This window comes from Platalea leucorodia (assembly GCF_965183815.1).
Source record: "Platalea leucorodia genome assembly, chromosome: 1".
Taxonomy (NCBI): domain Eukaryota; kingdom Metazoa; phylum Chordata; class Aves; order Pelecaniformes; family Threskiornithidae; genus Platalea; species Platalea leucorodia.
In genome coordinates this window covers 46,911,565-46,933,294 of record NC_138823.1, presented here as the reverse complement: position 1 = coordinate 46,933,294, position 21,730 = coordinate 46,911,565, and the positions used below count along the sequence as shown (strand labels likewise).

The 21,730-nt window shown below is 40.2% G+C and overlaps 1 protein-coding gene across 4 annotated transcripts in view; it reads left to right on the top strand.

Annotated features, from left to right (window-relative positions):
* The window catches only part of DTNA (dystrobrevin alpha), a gene marked incomplete at both ends in the record, with an annotated part of 97,853 nt that overhangs the window by 53,709 nt on the left and 22,414 nt on the right, over positions 1 to 21,730 (top strand). Inside the window, 6 exons of one of the 4 annotated variants that reach the window (XM_082306282.1) lie at positions 2,588 to 2,677; positions 8,282 to 8,359; positions 8,988 to 9,080; positions 16,045 to 16,132; positions 18,638 to 18,735; positions 20,094 to 20,207. In XM_082306282.1, the coding sequence (XP_082162408.1) occupies positions 2,588 to 2,677; positions 8,282 to 8,359; positions 8,988 to 9,080; positions 16,045 to 16,132; positions 18,638 to 18,735; positions 20,094 to 20,207 (561 nt within the window). Of the gene's footprint in view, positions 1 to 2,587; positions 2,678 to 8,281; positions 8,360 to 8,987; positions 9,081 to 16,044; positions 16,137 to 18,617; positions 18,736 to 20,093; positions 20,208 to 21,730 lie in introns of all 4 variants that reach the window. The other 3 variants (XM_082306281.1, XM_082306283.1, XM_082306284.1) reach the window with 3 other exon arrangements.

The window sequence follows — 21,730 nt, the reverse complement described above, 5'->3', positions numbered from 1 at the left end:
GGACTGATACCCAGACAACTGGATGGAGAGCTGGAGTTAGGGCACCCCAAGCTCCTCACAGTAGAGCACAGAACTTCAGTTCTCATTTGAACCATTACATCCCACTAAAATGTGCTCACATGCAACCTAGGCACCCTCCTATAGGGGCTGAAAATGGGCTGCTGGTGAGAAGCCATTTTGTAGCAGCACTGTGGGAATAGGAACTGGGACATGGCATTGCCTACTGGGAATGCCTACATCGTACTGCAAGATATGATATGAACAAAGAGAAAATGTGTTCATAGTTGCAGGATATAGCAAGACATCCTTACTCCTGTTAAACCATTCAGATTTTCATTAAAGGCTACAAGAGAGAAGTAGTAGTCTTGGAATAAGATAATAAATAAAGTAGTCTTAGAGTAAAAGACCTGGACAAGCTGGAGAAATGGGCCTGTGTGAACCTCGTGAGGTTCAACAAGAACAAGTGCAAGGTCCTGCACCTGGGTCGGGGCAAGCCCCAGTATCAATACAGGCTGGGGGATGAAGGGATTGTGTGCAGCCCTGCCAAGAAGGACTTGGGGGTACTGAGAGACGAAAAGGTGGACGTGAGCCAGCAACGTGCTCTCGCAGCCCAGAAAGCCAACCATATCCTGGGCTGCATCAAAAGAAGCGTGGCCAGCAGATCGAGGGAGGTGATTCTATTCTGCTCTGGTGAGACCCCACCTGGAGTACTGCATCCAGCTCTGGGGTCCCCAGCACAAGAAGGACATAGACCTGTTGGAGTGGGTCCAGAGGAGGGCCACAAAAATGATCAGAGGGATGGAGCACTTCTGCTATGAGGAAAGACTGAAAGAGCTGGCGTTGTTCAGCCTGGAGAAGAGAAGGCTCCAGGAAGACCTTATTGCAGCCTTTCAGTACTTAAAGGGGGCTTATAAGAAAGATGGGGACAGACTTTTTAGCAGGGCCAGTAGCGATAGGACAAGGGGTAATGGTTTTAAACTAAAAGAGGGTAGATTCAGCCTAGATATAAGGACGACGTTTTGTACAATGAGGGTGGTGAAACACTGGAAGGGGTTGCCCAGAGTGGTGATGCCCCATCCTTGGAAACATTGAAGGCCAAGCTGGATGGGGCTCTGAGCAACCTGATCTAGTTGTAGATGTCCCTGCCCATTGCAGGGGGGATGGACTAGATGACCTTTAAAGGTCCCTTCCATCCCACACTATTCTGTGATTCTATTAATATAGTGACCCTTCAGCAAACAAACTGGAGAAGAGTTGTCAGAAACATTAATCCCAAAGAGAAGGTGCTTGCAGCTGACTCTGTACGTTTTGGCTCAATATTTTGGCTCATACAGCCAAAATATGTGCGTAGCATTTGCTAGCTGTCTCACCCAATCTATGTAAGCCTACCAATGCACATAGATGAGAAGGTGGCAGAAAAATAACTTCCTGCTGTATTGGGGAAGATGAGCGAGATGTCTTCCTTGGGTGCATTTTATTGCTTGGCTCCTGCTGTATGTGTCAGTGCTTCAGCGTTCCCAAATAACCAAACACAATCTCTGGGTATGCATGACTACGTGTTTTAACACCAAAATGAAAAGGCAGTGTACCACAGTGCAATGTCAGAGTAAAGATGGTTTACTACTACTTTGATTTATGAACTTTGTTACCAGGAGCTATAAACTGTATACTCTCAGTGTTATCTTAGTGCAGGTAGCTGCTGGGTGTGACTGAGATGCTTTTTGAAAGCCAATCCCAAAGCAGCCCCCAAGACCAGATCTGCTGTCTATGCAAATTCATTTCTGTTGTTGGAATATATGGGATTTTATGTGGAAGGCAGAATAATCTATTTGTGGCCTCTCCAGGACAGGTTATTAAGAGCAATGCTCTTTAAGAGTATAGCTGTTGCTTCTGTTTATCCCTAAGAAGTCCCTGTGCTCATTCAACAAAAGTATGCTTTGCCATTTAGGCCAGGGACCTGCAGTAATAATCAAAGCACTACCTACTGTGCCGCTTGTTTTTCTTTACATATGAAAAATTTCTGATTATTTTACTTTTGTGTTCTTCAGTAATTCAACTGTCTGTCTTTAACTATCAGAATTAAACGTACATGATTCCTGAGCCATTGGAATTCCTCTTCTCCTAGAGTAAGAACTCCTTCATGGAGAATCCCCTGAAGGCAGGAGGCAATAAACCCCTCCAACTGTAGGTACCCAGACTTCCATAGAAGTGGATAGTACAACATCCTTACACAGCAAAAAGTTTCCATGATGCAGCAGTCAGTTCTGGCTTTTTTAGAGTTAACGGTACCCTGATATGTAAAGCAATTACATTGCATGTATACTAAAAGTTTTGTAACTTTGGTTTCATTGACCTAGCAGGATTTTAAGTGTTTGACAGCTTATTCTCATTATTTTTGTTTTCATGTCTTATAAATTTAATTTGCATCTTTTTATTCAAAGGAAAAAGCACTGTACAAACTGTCAAGTCAGTATCCTTTCTAAATGGCTGCAAATTGTATTTATGTTAATGAACCCACTCTGAACACACTGCTCTCTATGTATACTTTTTGGGGTATTAACAAGGTTTCGTTGTTTGAATCATTCAGGTTACTTGGGGGTATAAATGCAGCCAGTCCTGTGGCTGATGAGCATTCTCTTATAAAGCTGTATGTAAATCAGCTTCACAACAATTCACGGTCAGTATGAGAGCACTAACCCACTAATCGCCATAGTTCTGTAGCTCATGCACTAAATCATTAGCGATTCTGCTAAACTACTAAATATATTCTTTAAGGAAGGCTCTGATGGGCTGGAGGGTTTCTGTGGCTCTAATTAGTCTTTTGAATAGACTTCCTGCTGGCTGTGGGCTTTGCCAACTTCTCTTGCTTCTGCACAGCACAAATCTTTCATTTTACCCTTTCACGTAGGATTAATATTAATGTACCTAGTGGAAGTTAGAAACATTGTTTTTGAAAAGCGAAAAAACGACACCTTTATGGTTTCATCGTCAGCATATGACTTGCCTGTTGCGTTCTTGACTGAGGAACAAAAGAGGCTTTCACAAGAGCCTGGAAATGACTCCAGATCTCACAGCCAGCCTCCTCTTCCTCTTCCACGGCTCTTGCTGCTGATGGCCGCTGTTCTACAGTTAGCACCACTTGCCAGTAACCTTCCCCAGACCCCTTTGCTTTGCTTTTCAAAATGGCCACAGAAAAGGTGGATCTAAATCCTGCTGAAGCTAATGAAGACTTCCCATTTACGTAGTGAGCACTGGATTTGGATCGATGCCTCTGGTTGCTGCACCCGTTTTCCAGTATTCCCTCTCATCTTAGTGACCTAAAGGAAGAGCCTATTTCATTCTGCATAAAAGAAATATGCAGTTGGATAAGAACAGATTCCCCATTTTTTTTTTTACTGTGGAGTGTAATGACCTTTCTTTTTTTCTTTTTTGTTTAATCCATGAGCATTAGCTATAATTCAGTCAGAAAGTACTGAGACCAAGGTACTTTTCTGCTAAATGCCAAGTTCTTCAATCTGTAGTAGACTAATAACAGTATCTTAATTCATTCTTTTAGATTTTATTATTATTATTGCCCTGGGAAAATCAGGCCTCATTAGTGGAAGCTCATCCTCTCGTACATCAGAGAAACACACTTTGACAGCTCTGTTTGCAATTGTGCTGATTTTATATTAAATGCTCCATGATTCATATTATAATAAAAATTGTACAAACTCAGGGTAAAATTTCTAGCTGAACGTAATCAACACTAAAAGCTCTGCTGGCTGTGTTTTCACTGCAGATAACTTATGGTTGCTTTAATCTGTGTTGCAATCTAGTCCAGAGGTTTCAGATAGCTTTAAAGAAAGTTTTTATGTAATTAGAATTTTTATTCAAAGGAGAATTGGCACAGACTGTCATTTGTAGCATTCCCATGGTACTTATTTCAGCTAGTTGTGTTCACATAAGAACATAACCATTTGCAACCAGTTTCTCCCTGTAGCAGCAAATGCCGAATTTAGCACACCAACTCAGTCTGCTGCTGGAAATGGATATGGTCTCATAAGTTCAGCACAATATCATCTTCACTTCTGGATTCATGGGTGAAAAAGGGAAATGAACTGGGAAGAAAAAGAATCTTATTAGAGGAAAGAGCTTTGATAACTAGTAAATACAATGACAAATTGTGGGGAACGGATGAAAGGAGATTGAACATTACATGCTATTTGCAGTTTAGTTGCATCTGAAGCACTGGTTTTGGGTGGGTACGCAATTACTCCAAAGCTCAAAGGAGGTCGGATTTGGGCTTTCCCTGAGATGCTTCTTAGTTTCTTCAAGCCACTTCAGAATCAAAGTCTGTTTAAAATTTCTCTGCTTGCTTTGGTTAGTTTGAGCCACCAAGCCCATAAGAGAGCTTTAATCAGGAGGCTGGCATAACAGTTATAAGCACCTTTCTTCTAAATGTATACAGTGTGGAAACTGATATTAGCAATATGCTCTGTACAGCTCAACAACTTTAAAGCACTTATATTAGAAAGAAGAAACAAAAAATTTGTGATCTTCTCCCAAATACCAAATCTCACTCATTTGCTGTGATGACAGCTAGTATGTGATTAAAACCACAAGTCCTGTAATTTTTTTACTGTAGCTAATATTCAGTTTTTAATCTCACGTTTGTTTTTGTGATCTCAAATTACTTAGAGGGCAGCAGAGCAAAGGAATATTGCTGCAGAGTAGGTAATGCCCTTGCAAACCCAATGAATTGGATATGTTATGTCAAAACAGGTAAATTGAGCATTATAGAAACTTCTGTCCAGTCAAGAGAAATAACTCTGTACCCTGAATTAATGTTTTCTTCCTTATTTGGATTCTTTTGTTCCCCAGCTGCAGTCTGTCAGTGCTGCCTTAAAGTACATAGCTACCATAGTAATGGATACAATCTCTTTCTCTTTCTTAATAAATGTCTTCTTTAAGCTATCGAATTATAGGCCTAAGGTGGGATAAGATGAAACAGGACGTTTTTTCTTGTACTTTTCTCAGCCGCCCCTCACAGCTAATACATTTAGTTCTTCTAAAGGAGTAATAAACTGGAATAAATGGAGTGATGCAGCACATTCTACTGAACTTGCAAATACTGGGCAGTTCTGTGGTACATATAGATAGAACGAATGCACTATGGTATCGAATGCCCATAGCCAAGGAAAAATTGAGTCTCATTTAATGCTGGGTCAGAGTAGCTGGTGCCTTGTTTTGAACTCCACATAATAGCTAAAAAGAATTGGATATTCTGCCTGGGCATAGCAAGAGATTAGGCCAACTTTCTGGACAACAGCTAACTTTGGAGCAAAACATACTGGTTGCTGCTATTGTCCATGTTTCTGTCTTTAAGGAGTGTGGTAGACTTGAACTGCATGTTGCCTTCGTATGTTGTTTTCAGAACAAGATGAGAATCCTCCTTATTTCATCAGCAATATACTACGTGCTAAAGGAAGAGTTTATATGTCTGATTGTTTAGTAGCCAGGTAGACACTAAAGAGGGTATAACATTTGCACCAGTATTGTTAAGTGTACATCTTCGTAGACATCTGCTCAGAGTTGGAGGTTTTATCTCTTAATTTGGATGGGGAAGCATTCTTTGGCATCTTACAAAATGTTCCATTTTAACAGGGATATATCTTTAAAATATATATTCCAGTTGGTAGGACCCAGAGAAAATCACGGTGGCCAAAACAATCTGAAGTATTAGCTGTATTTTGGGGAATATGTGGAGGATGCAGGAATATGTGGAAGAACAAGAAGGACAAATGTCAGCTCTTCCAAATGAAGGAAGGTTGAAGGCAGAAACAGGGACAAAGATTGAAGGGATTATACAAGAGACAGCCTAACCTTGGTATCCGAAGATACTGAAATTATGAAAGAATTAGTAAGCACCTGGAGAAACCAATGAGAAATAAGCAGCATGGATTTGTCAAGAACAAATTATGTCAAACCAAACTAATTTATTTCATTGACAGGATAGCTGGTCCAGCGGGTAAAAAAGAAGCAACAGATACGATACAGGTTGACCTTAAAAGGACTTTTGACATAGTCCCAGATGACACATAGGTACCCAAAGGAAATAGGGACTAGGGGAAATTAGTATAAGAGCAACATTGAGAATCAGTAATTACATTTTCAAAAGTTTGCTGTCGTTCTAGGAGGAGGTCATATCAGCTGGGATTCTTGAAGGCTATCCTAAGTCAGCCACTATGCACTGTTTCTTGTAATGACCTAGTGGGAGCAACAGAGTGAGTGTACTCAATTTGTAGCTGGTACAAAGGTTGAAATAGTTATGGGAAGGAGTGCTTGGAGAGCAGTTTCTAAATTAAAAAATGAGCTCAGTTGCAATGGTAGTAATTGATGTCCAAATGATCTGAAATAAGTTAGAGGAAACTCAGTAATTATAAGTGAAAAGTGCTGTAGCAAGGAAGCAAATAATCAAATAAAAGATGGAACATAATTGGATGGACAGAAATATTTTAACAGAGGACCTAGCAGTTGCAGTGAACCACAAACTAATTGAAGTCAGCAATACGATTGCATCTGACCCTGGGACATCATGTGGAAAGCCATTAAAACTCATTCCCTGGAGGAGGAGACATCTGCCTGGAGGCTTGCACCCAGTGTAGGGCAACAGCACGGGGACAAATATGCTAACCAGCATGACAGAGTCCAGAGGAGATGCCCAAGCATCAGGAAAGCTTAGAAAACATAACCCGTCAGAAGAGGTTGGAAGATACAAGTTTGCTTAATCAACTAAGAAGGAAATGGACATTGATAGACATGATACCAATTGCTCAATGAGTAATGTTTGCTTGCCTGTCCCTCCACCCTAACTGTGTTGCTGCTGGAGCGTAGGAGAGGAGAACTTACGGTTGGTAGAGGGGGCACCACGCTGCACTGTTAGAAAGCAAAGCACAAAATCTGCCCTGGGGTCTTTGGGCTCCCGTTGTGGCAACATATTTATCTTTACTTTAAGAGCCAAAAGCCTCATTTTTGGCGGAAATGGCACGCCCTGTACCCCTTGGATGCATTTCCCTTCTTTAACTGGGAAGAAAACATGGGTGGAAAACATATCCTTCTAGATGGCATGGAGCGGGTTTATCTGCGTGGATATTGCTTCAGTGGAAGCACAACACACATAAGTAGCATGCCGATGGGTGTAGAAATGTGAAGTAAGCATTTTTTCTTGCTGTGCAGTACAGCATTTCATTCAGCTATCTTCCACTTTATTATAAATCAATAGGGCTTGGGTTCTTAGGACACCCTTCGGTACCATGCTTTTCAGAACCCCACTGCCAACCTTGACCTCCCAGCAGGAGGGGAATGGCACACACCTCATCTTACTGAATTCCTTCTTTGTCCTAATATTAAAGGTTTTGATCTTTAGTCCATCAGAGCCACATCTGCTCAGATTTATCATGCATCACATTTGTGCAACATCATCTGCCTATATACACACACGCACACCTGGATGCACAGGTGCATGTATGCTCATGCACCCATCTTTTGATCAAAGACATTTACAGTATCAGTAGCCAAACCAAAAAATAAAGGTGAATAATTTTTAAAAAGAAGAAAGTAAAATATATTTTTGTTTGGCTTTGTCATTTTTTAAATCAAAAATGTGGCAGCATGAAAGAAAAACTAACATTTCAATCTCTTAATTTTTAGCCGGTATTATCTTATTAACATGGATACTTTAGCACTGGGAAAGCATGCAGTTACTGCAATCCATTAAATACTGTAATTACAAAAAAAAAAAGGTGGGTTTGATAAACTATATATTCTTTAAATCAACAGAAGAACAGTAGTTCTAAAAATTAAACTGGTGTATCCCATCACTGGATCTAAATAAGCACATTTCCATAGATTATTGAAACTATCTTACGGCAAGTGTGGAGAAAAGCAATTTAGCTGTTATGGTGAAGCTTTCCCAGCTTGAAAGTTGCATTTAAGATGACATTTATCTCAGACTCCACCTGGAAACTATACAAGCCTTCAGCTCTCCATTTGTGAGAGAAGCACATTTTGTTTGTCTTTTCTGTAGTGAAGGCTTTATAGTTTGCTTTTGGAGAACAGGAAGGAAAACTCTAATTCCTGACTTTGCATTTCCTGAAGTTTTCAAAAATTTCTTTAAAGCTTCTGTTGTTCTTTTTATTCAGTCCAGGGCACTTGAATGAGTTTTTCCAAACTCTGTTCTGTAATGAATTTCAGACATCGCTGTTTACCCTCTTCTTAGTTTTCCTGTCTTATTAACTAGCTCTCCTTCCAAGAATACTGAAGTAGAGCAGAGCAAACTGCTGGCTAGGGCTGCTCCAGCTTTCTTGAAAGGCAAAGGGTAAGTTGAAGAGAGAGTATGTTCGCAGCTTGCACTAACACAGCTAAACCAAAACCTTTTCCTCTATTCCTCCTGCATTTAGTGTATTCTATAAACATCTTTTCTGAGAAAATTGTGATAACCCATTAACCCAGCGAGTTAAGTAGGGCATGTTTAAATATATTTATGTGCACCTGGATGCGTGAGGTCTTGATCAGATAGTTCCAAGCAAATCCAACTTGTGATTTCAGTACGTTAATCATGTGTGTAACATATGTATACTTAATGTATATATGCAATACATAGTATATCAAAGCAAATAGTGCCGACCTCACAATCTGCTATATTTTGAAATAAATGGTACTGTACAGCTCCAGTCCCTGGCCCGATCTGGCACCTCACTGATTTCTGAGGCTGGCTCTGTAATCGAACGGGATTCTACCATCCAAAGCCGTTAAATACTTAACATATAAATTACAATAATAACAAAATAATTTCTGCACTTGGGGTTTTTTTTTCTGTTTTCTAAGAACACTTAAGTATTCGTTCCTAAATTCCCATTTCACAATCTTACTTGCTCCTGCTTTCTCTGTTTATTTCCCTCTGTCTGTCCGGACCGCACCCTCTCTCCCCTCCGACCCCGTTTCAGGTTACAGTACAGCCTCGATGTTGCAGACAGGCTGGCCGATGAACATGTACTCATCGGGTTGTATGTCAACATGCTGCAGAGCAACCCCGCACGGTTAGTGCAGGTTTGGCACCTTTGGGGAACCCAGGAAAGGGACGTTGGTCGGCCAAATGCTCTCACTGTTTCCTCCTGGCTACAAGCTGAAGCAGCTCTTTATGAGCACTAACCTAAAGGGAATGCCTATGAATATGGGGTATGTCCTCCCAGAGTTGGTGGATTGTGGCAATTGCTGTTATTCTGTCTAGTGATGTTAAGTAGCAAGGTATTGCAAATAGTTGCTTAGTTAAGAATGGCTATACAAATGGATTTGGCATACCATGCTCTAGTCAGTGCAGGACTTGGTGATGGTACAGAAATCTTCATAGAACGATGACTAACAAGTCCGTGTTTTCAAGATGATAATTTTTGAGGTGATATGTAATTTGTAGATTCACCTTACCTTGAAAGTTAGAAGTGGTAATAGTATGTAAACAATGATAATAATAATAATAGGAATTTGCTTATTAGCCTAGTGAAGGAAGGAGTTCATTTCAACTTTTACATACATCAGGCGTTGTTTTTAAATCTGCCTGATTTCTGCATTGCTTGAATCTAGTATATAAATTCACCCTTATCTTTCATTCAGACTCAAGTATGACAAGTTTTTAAACACCTGTCTTGAACATAGTTCATTATTTCGGCTGGAGTGAGTATGGAGCTTTGTCTACTAAACCCACCTGCTGTCCCAGCACTTGCGGACGGTGGCATCGCAGCAGGCCACCCCGGGGAAGGGAACCACTGGCTCGCCTCTCCAAGTGCAACAAAACTCTAGACTTTGCAGCCCTGTACCAGGCAGGTGGTGAGCGGTGTAGTATATGGCCCTAGAAAATGTGTCGAAGAACAGAAAACTGTACAGTGTTTCTAACAAAACTATGCTCATGAGGTTTCTTTTGCTCATAACAAACCCTTTGGTTTCCCATACTGCTATTGCAGAATATTTCCCAGGTTAGGAGAAACTCCATTTACTCTTATATGTAGATAAGGCAACAAGCAACTTTTTGGGAGGGTGAATGCAATGGTTCTCCGCAGTCTTACAAAATTCACTTCAGTGTGTAGCTCCAGTTGAAAATGGGGGTGATTTGCCATGTAATTTGCTGTGCCCAGTGGAGAAAAGAATCTGCCTTCATTGGTCTGGGTCTGCTTCTCTACTCTGCATCCCGCTGGAATGTGCCAGTGGGGGAAAAAAAGGCAAACTGGTTTTTAATGAGGAAAATGAAAACCATTTCTTCAAAACAAAAACATTTTGAAGGGGAATTTCATTCCTGGAGCAGCACTTCCAGAAAGCATGCTTACTTAGTAATATTTACACTGTGCCTGTGAAACCAAGCTGTTGGGGGCCTGTGTTTAGACCAGTCATTGCCCACCCATAATTGAAGAGGACAGGAGTACGCTACCACTCGGCCTAGTTTGACAGGGAGAAGGAAATGCGGCCCGGCCTGCCACAAGCGACTTACTTGATACAGTTGTTCAAGAGGCCAGCAAAGACTGGACCTGGTTTAGAGTCATTTTTGGTGCGAGGCTACTGATGCTATGTCTGTAATTCATTTAGCTTCAGTGAGGACCACCAGTTAGATCCCCTTAGCCTCATCTTTACCATCTTCATCCTCTAAATTTTATCCATTATATCCCAACCTGTTCCTTTTAGCTTTTGAGCCGGCCTCACTAAGTCATAGTACATTTGTATCCAAATACGCACGTACAAATTATGTGCCATAACATCCTTCAAATTGAATGTTTTTGAGGGATGAATGGAGACTGACTGATAATGGCCTTAATTGTTTAAATAACCAATGCAAAGTGTATTACATAACATCTGATTACTGACATTAAATCAACACAGTCACGGCATCCTCAACGAGAAACAATCATCATCTCAGTTATTTATTAGATTAGGCTTTGACAGATGTAACCGAGAGGGACAGCAGTCTTAGTCATGCATCAAACCACGCTGCATTGCCATTTTCTGCTTTGCTGCAATGAGACTGGTAGTAGAGAAGGTGAATAGTTATATTTTGGTGAAGACAAAAAGAACAAGGTGTTGCCATTCTGAAGCTCCTGTGTGAAGCCAGTTTCTAGGAGAGGTAGGTGAGGCTCCTGCAGGAGGCTGAGCTGCTGCATCTCCTATAGCCTGGGGAGGCATCTTCAGGCAAAGGTGAGCTCCTTCTGCCCACACCCCGAAGTGGCTGGATGCAGTTTGCTCAAAACCCACACAGCTGTGTTAGGACAGTACTGAGTTCAAGTAATTTCACCCTGCAGCTCAACAAGATTTGGTAACGTGAGTAAAGCACGTAGTTAACCTTAACCAGGTAGCTTCTGATTTAAGGGAGGCTGCAGTTAGCCAGCTCCGCTGTTGTATCTGCCTGCAAAATACCACATGTACATAAGCATACGTGCCATCACATATTTTCAAGTGCTGCTGGCAGCCAAAGATGAAAAGAGGAATGATTGTAGCTGGACCTTCATCTGAAAGAAAAACCTACAGAAATACTTTGTGAGCATAATACAAAACATTATCTTGAGAGCTATATAGTAGCATTTCAAAACAAAACCAGGTTTTTTTGTTAGATATTGAGTCAGGCTAATTTATAGTGGCTAATGATCAGTCCAATGTAGCCCAGTATACCTTTTTTTCTGTTTTAAGTGTAGCTAGTATTTATATTTTGGGGTTTTTTTTTAATTAATTTAATTAATTTTCACTGCTTATCTTTATTTTTCATCCGCAGTTATTTGATACCGCAACTAGACGTACAAGTTTTCCTTTCTATCCCTCACAGGCTGATAAGCTACCTGAGGGTTTTTTAGACTCCAGTACTCCAGGGCAAATTAAGAAACAAGAGAAAGACTTAATTCATTATTTATAGTAACAGTATGGGTAGAAAAAGTATCCCTTAGCCAGATATTTTGGTTAGTATAATCATATAGTGTGTTTTAGCACATAAAACCAATACTTGATATTTAATTTAGTTCATCTTTAGTGTCTGATTCTAAAAAAGAGCTTTTATCTGCAAATAATTTTCCATTTTGTTCATATAAGCTAGAGATATTACCTAGTTTTGAATATTAATTCCACATATTTCAGTCTTTTTCTTTTCAGGTGCAGAAGAAAATAAGATAAAATATATTATAAGTAGGAGACTATTTTTGTTCCATAGAAAGTTACTTTCTGATTTTTTTATGTTACACTGTGTAGTACTGTGGTGAGTCATATTTCTGTACTATAAAAGTGCCATGCTATTCTATGGTATTTTTAAAAATGTTTATTAAGGGGGTGTGCACAATAACTAACTGTAGCTAGGAAGGTTGGTCGAATCTTCCCTAGAAAGAGGAAAAACATTGAGGGACCCACTGATTACAGAGGAAATATATAGACGCTTGGCTCCCTTGCACGGAGTTAGTTTTTATGATTATACGCACATACCCTAGTGGCATTAACATTTTGATGGTAAAATCTTGGTGATTGTAAAGTACATGGCAAATTAACAATAGCAGAGGTCTCAGATGATGTGTCTCAGTTTAAACTGCCTTAAAACCAGGACAATTTTGAAAGTGTCCCAGATAAACAATCCTCAGAATACATTTGGGGGGTTGCTGTTAGGGCATTGCTCTTACAGCCCTGAGGCTTAGAAACATACTCTTTAATTTGTCAGTATTTTCTGTAGTAAATTATTTATTAAGTGAAGGTTTGTAGAATAAGAGCATGTCATGAAGACCACACTGATACCTCTATTGCAAAAATTTCGCGAGAGACTGGCATTTTTGAGAGTTTTCTAACCAGTGGTGACATAATTTTAAGACCATCAGGGGACATCCATATCACCTATTGCAGGGTGCCTACTGCAGAACAGGCTGATTTGACACATCTAAAGCCTGAGAAATAGCAAAGATCCTCTGGTGTCACTCCTCTGTTCACAGGCTATCATATTTTTTCATCCTTTGCCTGGAGTTTTGAGATCCTTTTTTTTTATGGATCTGCTTTAGACTGTGGAATATTACACAGATCAGCTAAAGCCTAAAAAAGAAGTCCTATTGTACAGGCAGTAAGACTCGATATTCACTCTACATCTGCATGCTAATAATTCTGCCAGACCCATTATTGCTAATAATTATAAGGTCTTTACAGAAAGGGTCACTAATGGAGAAGCAGTATTAAAACCATTGTTTAACTTTTTTAGAAAAGAAGGATCATCAGCAGGATATTTGTATGCAAAATGTTCATTTTCTTTCAAAAGGATGGCTGAATCATTCTCTTGAGGGTCTCGAATTCTGCACACAATTCATAATATTTTAAAGCTTGTGTGTATTTCACTGCATCATTGTCCGTGAAGTTGCTGGAGTAAAACAGAAGTGAATTACGGCAAATCAGAACTCTGAGACATAAAAGTCTTGGCAGTCGAGGCTAATGCTGCTGTGCATACCTCTGTGCTTAATGATCACATAGAATAGGTACATTGCAGAATTAAATTTATCTCAGACATTGGAATTTAATTTACAAAGCTTTGGGGCCAGTGATTTGTGGCATTCATAGGCCAAATCTGACGTCCTGCTACATCTGTTTTATGACATCCACCTACACATAAATATATATCAAAGATATATTAAATAGCAAGTAAGAATCAAAAAGCTGCAGTGGCTTGGTTTATTCAGTAAAGTTGTCGTCTCAGGGGTTAACTCACATCTCAGAACAATGTTGCAGATTGTATTATGCCAACAAGTGGAACCATAATCCATTATTTTTCCAGGATGGATAATATGGTTGCACATTGCTGTAAAAAGGAGAATTGATGCTGAATGCTTGCTGTTTTCACAGCCATCTGTTAGGATGTGATGTTTTAGTCATTATGGAAAAATTAAAGATGAATTATACTGTCATGAAAGTAACCCTTATTACCTGGTTTGCATAATGTTATGTGTCTGCAAGAGTTGCTTCCCCCTTTCTTTGGATGACATATCAGGACAGTAAGCATGAGCATGTAAGAAGCAGAACTGTAAATTTTGAAAAATACCTTTAGCTTGGGTCTTTTCAGAAAGTAAATCAGTTATCCCACAAGAAATGAGTAAGCATAGAATTAAGCTGTATGTGTAAAAAAAATAAATTAAACATAACCAAAACCAAAAAATCAGTGTTCATCTACCACCGGAAGTCTTATATGTGGTCTGCCACACAGGCTTAGCTTACACAGAACCCCTCCGGGTCTGACTTTTCATAGCTTTACTGTTTTTCTAAACTTCATGTTTGTGGGCTCACAGGTTATTGTCAGAATGAGAGAAAAATGGTGTTTGTCTCTTTTCCCTTACCTTAGCAAGCCCTAACAAAATCACATGAGTCCCAGCTTTAGTTTAATGATCAATTGATATCAACCACTACTCATCTTTGAAACATAACTTCTAAGTCCCAGTGGACTTAATCAAGCCAACCAAAAGATACACATTGTTGTTCCCTGAGGTACCTGGGGATATGAACTCACTGAGAAATTTTGGAGAAATATTTCCTTTTCCTTTTAAAGATGCCAATTCTTCAAAAGCAGAACTTTTTGCACAAGTGCCATTTTCGTCTGGAAGGCTTTTCAAGTTCAAGATATGATTTCTGGCAAAAATCAGAATAAGATTCCCATGCCCAAAATAACCCTTGTTTTGTGCACTCTTTTGAAACGTGGAGCTCATTCGCCAGCAACCAGTTGCGTGCCCTGAAGAGCCCATGGGTAGGGAGGTGTGTGCCTGTCTCCCTTCAGCGAAAACATCAGGCAGTTGCCAAAGCATAAGAAAAGAGGTCAGAGTTATTTCTCTCTGGGATAGTCTGCAGGCTGTCTTGTATTCCACACAGCAAAGCATTCTGCTCACCTCTTCTTAGGGGCTTCATTTTTTTTCTCTTGTATATACTAAAAGTAATGCAATATAGGATTCTAAATCCCGGGATTATCCAGGATCAACTAAGTCCTCTTCAGATTGCATTTTTTGTCAGTTTATTAGTTTTGATGGTTCTCTGCAAACTTCTGAATGTTTAGAAATAGTAAAGGTTCTCACTATATTACCTTTTTCCTGCTCATCTGACTAAGTAATAGCCTCCATTTAAACTAAGGACAGCTGGCAAGGGATTAACCTGAGAGAAATATTTGCCTTTTATATTCTTAGGGAAAAAAAAAGTAGTAAGATGCAATATTTTAAAGGAATTCAGCATATTTGCTGTTTAGTTCTTACACTTTCTGAGTAATTTTTATGGAGATTCTGCTCTTGTGACCAAAGCTCTTCATAGCTGGTGCTAGTAGACTCCTGAGTTGGCTCCAAGTTAAAGTGAGTCCAGGTTTGGGATCAGTGGTGATATATAAGTAGTAAGTTGCAATAATTTAAAGGAATTCAACGTATTTGCTGTTTAGTTCTTACACTTTCTGGTCACCATTATGTGATACTCTGAAATCTTACTCCCAAATATCAAGAAACCAAGAATAAAAGAGAAAGTGAATTCCTAGATCAGTGGTTCCAAACTGTGGGCCTTGGTAAGTGCCCTGCAAAACTGTCCTAAATATTGTTTTCAGTTGCAAATCTGACAAAACTTCTAAAGTTTTTCTCAACAAACACTGAGGTTCCCGCTAATCCGCTGTCCAAAAAGTAATTACTCTTCTAGGTGAGACAACAAAGCTGAGAAGGAAAAACAAAAGCTGACTGGTGGCCCTAGCCACCTCCCACCCCTTTTTGGACAGAGTTGTCTGCGAGTTGCATCTTGCGTGTCCCTGTCCAGGGTTTGCAGACCACTGCTGTTTCCCCCTAAGGGAAGGTGCTGCCTGGCCCCTAGAGCTCTTCCTTCCAGAGAAATTACCCTCCTGGTTCTCCCCTTCGCTCAGTTAACGTCTGCCATTGTTAATTTGGCGACATTTTGCTTCTAAATTCTGTAATGAGGGTGTGTGAGTGGACAGTGTGACAGAGCACTGGTTTATTTTACCCTGTATTAACATGTCTTCCCTCCTTCCCCTCCAACCCTGAGCAGCGTGCTCGACAGCGCAAGTCGCCTGGATGAAGAGCATAAGCTGATCGCCAGGTATGCAGCAAGGCTGGCAGCAGAAACTTCTTCATCAGTAAGTGTTTTAATTAAAGGAAGGTACTTTCCTTCTGTCATGTTCCAGGGTCTTGGCAAGATCAGGGAAATTACATCTGACAGTCTTAATGATTAATGGATTATTTTTCCCTATCCTTTTCATCAGACGCTGTTATGCCTTAGTAACAACACTTTTATGCAGTCCATTTAAACCGAAGAATCCACGTACTAATGCATATAATCTATATACTAATGCAATGGTATTTAAACAATTACAGCAAAGTGAAGCTGACATCTTGAACTCAGGAAAGACTAGAAAATATTGTCTGGACTAGCTTTGGTTAAAGGTTAATGATTTATTGCAGTGGAAAAATGAGGTGGTGAATCCGTTTTACTCTTTAGTTCAAATATCACGGCCACAAGGGCCCTAAGTGCTGAGGATTTTAAAGAATGATCTTCAGCAGGATGACTGTAATGACCCCCTGCATTAGCCCCGGCTCCCATTTTCATTTCAGAGTAATGATTATTCTGCTCTATGTATCCCAAGATAGAAGGTGATGACAGGCTAAAACCTCACTAACTATATTCAGGAATAAGAGAGAATGAAGCAGGAACCTAATCAAAGTATATAAAATCTTAAATGGCACAAATAAGGTCAGCCTAGTTACTTTTTTTCCATCTCAGCACATTTGATAGAACAAGGGACCATAAATGATGGTTAAGTGAAAAGCAGCCAGTCCGGAGTGCCAGGAAGCATATTTTCACACAGAGATTTACACTGCAGGGTCAATTGAAAGGGTGAAATCAGGCACCACTCTTCATGTAAAAACATTGAGTCACGTTCATCCCAAGTGAAGGCGGTGAAGATGAACCTGCCGCCCCATGCAGCCGTCTGTCATGGAAGATTTCACACTGCCTGCAGCTGCAGGGGATGAGGAGGGTGCATGGGTGCTCCTGGTCTGCCAGCCCAACCCAAATCAATCCCTTCCAGAGGTGTGACAGAGTGTTTCAAATTTAAGGCAACCTGTAGGTGATGGTCTGTTTCTGAAGGACAGTAATTCTTTATGGAAACAAGATTTCCCATTAATAATGTCTCTGGGAAGAAACTGGTAGAAATCAGTTGTATATAACATGTCCATGACATGGGGGAAAACTTAGGAAACAATAGTTAAGGAGCTTCTAAATAGAGCTGGGTTGAACGAAAATACTGAATTTCTCGTTGCCGTCCATCTGTGCTCTTTGAACAAAAGAGGCAGAAGGAAAAGAGAAGGTTTCTGCATACAGAAATCTTTCTGAGCACAAGAGTGGCACCACATTAGGAGCACAGTGGAAATTTTTAAAGCTTTGCTGGTGGTCATTCTGTTTTTTAAGCAACAAAATGTATTAATAACACTGGGCATTCAGGATAAAGATCCTGGTTCTCCCTGTGTCAGTCGTGACATCTGCCAGCATGTATCAGTTCTTTATGCACTGCTCTGCTTCCCTATGGTTGGAGTGTTAATGGGAAAATGTACCTGTAGCAGAAAAAACAGTAAACGGTTACAGGCGTAAAGTACTGTCCTTTCCCCACCGACAGTGCTAACAAAGGTCAGCACTGAGATGTATCTTCATCCTTTTTGAGGGTCCACCTCCTGGAGGAGGAGGTGCCTGGCATCACATCAAGTTGGGCTCCAGAGTCACACTTCACAGGGCTTTTACAGTGAGAAACACTCAGATTACAGCAGTAACTCAGCAGAGTATTGTTTTAATGTCTGACTCTTTCAGGTTGGAGTTAGAAATAAATGGATATCTTTGATAGCTGTGAAACTTTAAATGTCTTGCTCTGCATTGCCATTGATACAGTACTGAAATACAGGAGTGTAAACAAGAAAAATGATATTTGGTTGTTGCTGATGAACATGAAAAAAGAGCATAGTCCAATGATGCTGTAGTGAGCAGTGCCTAGTTTGGTAAGAAATACTTTAATTCCCACTTCATTTTATTTGGGAAAAAAAGATTGTGCTGTACCTGAAGGACTGAGGAAAGAAGTTTTCTGCAGTATCATCAGAGTGTAAAAACTTGGCCAAATGGGCCACACAGCCAGACTGAAAACTGAGTACAGCTTTCAAACTGAAAGTAAAACCGTACTTTCAAGAGAACAAAGCATCGCCGCACTGGAAACACATCCCCTTCTTTTTGGAGAGAGACACTGGGTTTTGCTTCAGTGTATGCCTCTGGTCTGTAGTATCAAAATTAAGAGCCATGTCACAGCAATTGCCTGCGGCAGTGCCGTTGCCTTTGACGATTGGTTCAGGGGAAGCTCCTTGAAGAAGCAATGAATGACAGGATGGTAAACACTGAGTCTTATTTACTCTAGCACTTACCCTGCTTTTACTAGCAATGGAGCCATACTGGTACGAGCACAACATGGATGCTCTTTTTTTAGTGTAGGCAAGCCTGGTACTGCATTTTCTGTTAGCAGATTTCGCAGAACAGATCTGTGTTGAACTCATGGGTGCATGCTGGCTATTCCTCCTTCAGTGCAGCCTTCTCTTTTTTACAACAGCAGCAGGGTCAGCAGAGAGGGGCATCAGATATCTCCTTCACCATTGATGCAAACAAGCAACAAAGGCAGCTGATTGCAGAGCTTGAAAATAAAAACCGGTAAGCATCCACGAAGCACCTGGTTTTGTTCAGTCCCATATATTGTGTATGTTTGTTTCTTAACATTTTTTACCGCCTACTTCGGTGCAATGTGCTTATACATACACATACCTCCCCCTACAAAAAGCACAGAGCACAAAAAGGTCCACAGAATATGACAAAGGCTTTGAAATTCGTAACTACCCTGTGTTTTAATGAGTGTACTGTTCAATGACATGATATAATCATTGATACTTTACTTTTTGCAGCTGCTGTTTGTTAAGAGTTAAAAAAAAAAGCCTGTCCTGTTTCAAAACCAGATTAACTTTGAGTTGGATCCTCTGTAGCGCTATAACATGAAATGATAAAAGGATCAATCACACTGGTAATGTTATGCTCCCCTGCTTTTATTTGTGAAAAAGATGATTAAAGCTCTCCAGAACACAGTGCGCCTGGGAAAGGTTAGCAGCAAGTTAGGCTGCTGATCAAATGAGACACTAGGTACGAATGTGACTGAGACTGAGAGAGGGTGGCCAGGAGAAATAGGCTGGTCGGTCCCAAAAAGGAGTGACGCCTGTTTGTTAGCAGCAGAGGATCTGGCCCTGGGCATCAGACTGCCTGATGCCATGAAATGTATGGCAGCAGAGCTCTGCTTTTACTGCCGGACTGTAAAACAGAGGCCAGCCCAGACCAGATGGTTTCCTATTCCAAACTCTGCACTGCCTTCTGTCACCGTGTAATGAGCCACCAGCTCCAGTCTCGATTTGTCTTTCATAGTTCGAGGCTGCCTCCTGACCGTCTGCTATCCAGCACGTTGTGAAGAAGAGGCAAAATTCACAAAGGTTTCCACCTTCTGCTGCGAAGCTTTGTAGTAGCCTTTTAACAGCACTCCAGGGCTGGCAAGCCAGTCTTAACAAGTCCTATTAAAGTGCTTCTCCATGAATTGTAGACTGCTCTCACACCTCTACCTACACTAAAAGTATTTTTTTAAGTGCTAAATATTTTCTCTGATACTCAAGAAGGGCCAGATAGGTTATTTCAATTTTTGTTAAGTTCATGTGGTGCTTGAAATGTTCATAGGGAAGAATTAGAAGGGAACAATTTAATTAAGCAAAGAGCTATTTCATGTCTACCTCTGATTTTTGAGGGTCTTGAAGAAATATTTCCCTTTATGGTGAAATACTAAAAGTTTATTTAAAAAATATCCAGAGCCCTCTCCCATTGCTGAGGGCTTCTTTTGTTGGTTGGAGCCCAGGCATTATATCTACATCGATGACGAGCTACATACAATCAAACTTTTTCTCCTCTTGCAATGTCCAGTGAGCTGGTTTTGTGGAAAACTACTGACTTGTAGTCTTCTGCTTATTCTCCTCCCCAAGAGAAATCCTACAGGAGATCCAGAGGCTGCGACTTGAACATGAGCAAGCATCTCAGCCCACACCGGAGAAGGCACAACAAAATCCCACTCTCCTTGCAGAGCTCCGGCTTCTGAGGTAAGTCCACAGCAGTAAAACCTCTGGCCGTGACTGGGGCCAGCCAGTCATTCTCAATAAGAAAAGAAATAAGAGATAAGCCTGGATTATGGTTTTGGGGGCTTTTTAAAGTAAATAACAAAATGCTTTTTTCCATTTTTGGTGCAGGCTGTAGTGCTAGAAGTAATTAAGCTTATGCTTTTAACAGCATGCATGGCGAATCTCACATATTACTCGTCTACATTAAATTAAGCATGTGCATTAGTGTTTGCATAGTTAGGCCCTTAGGTCATTTGGAATAGGTCCCCACAGCCCTGTCCAAATGCCATTAATTATATGGGGAAAGATGTTGTTCTGTCAGAACAAATGCTTCTACAAAGACTTCTCATTTATGCTAAAGTAAATACAGAGCTACATGAAAATACAGCCAGAATTAGATGTTAATTTTTGGAAATTTCCCCCATGTGTTGACCTCTAAGGCGAGGTCGGTTCTCTTCACGGTGCAACACCAGGCTGCAGAATGATCCTTCTTGTCACGTGGGAAGGGAGGAGTAATGGCATCTGCAGCAGCTGAAGATTTAGAGAATCATTTCTCCAATTATCCCACCAAACTAAAAACATTGATATGGATGTGTCTGCATGTTAATTAGGATACTCTACATGGATTTACTAATTGCCATGTATATCACATTGAAGAAGAACAATTGCCATTGGCCCAGATCTGTAGGCTCCCTGCAAGTCCTGAAGTTCATGTTGTGAGAGCCACACAGAGAATCCAATAAGAACTATTCAAAACACTTCATGTGAACAAAGAATAGAGTGTAAACACTTTCTGTCTAGTGAAACAATGCTAGATTAAATTTTATCCCCCGCCCCGAGCAGTTCTCTCATGAGAAGACTAAAGAACATTTTTGGCCACTTAGCCTCTCCTCACACAAGTAATATTTTAGTGGTCTGATTCATAACCAAAGGAAATTACTGTAAGAAATTGTGCTAAATTTTTTTCTTTACAAATATTGTATAGTTTTATTATTGAGTTTTCCACACTAAAATATATTTCTGTTCCACAAATAATTACATTTGCTTTCCAATCTGAAGGCAAATTAGCTTCTTCATTTCTATGAGTGATTTTAGTCTGTAATTACTTCTAGATATCTACAGGCAAGTGACATTCTGTGAGACACATAAAACTGACTGATGAAAATGTGTACACTGCATAAAATATACCAATAATGTAGCTCCCGTACATCAAGCCAAAAGTCTATTTTAAGCAGGTTTAGGAGATCAGCTTTCTATGTTGTTGGCAAATAAAATTCATTATCCTTAAAAAAAAAAATCAAATGATTGTGCGGTGTTAGTGGACTGACTACTTAATTTTTCCCTCTTTTCAATTTTGCTACACATATTAAAAGCATAATATCCTTATTTGAATTTCCTGACACGGGATGTCCCTAGGGCAGTGATGCTGAGTTCCTCAATTATGATATCGTTTCTGATTTAATATGCAGTGTCAGACTCAGAAAATAAGTTTTAATCTGTCGGTC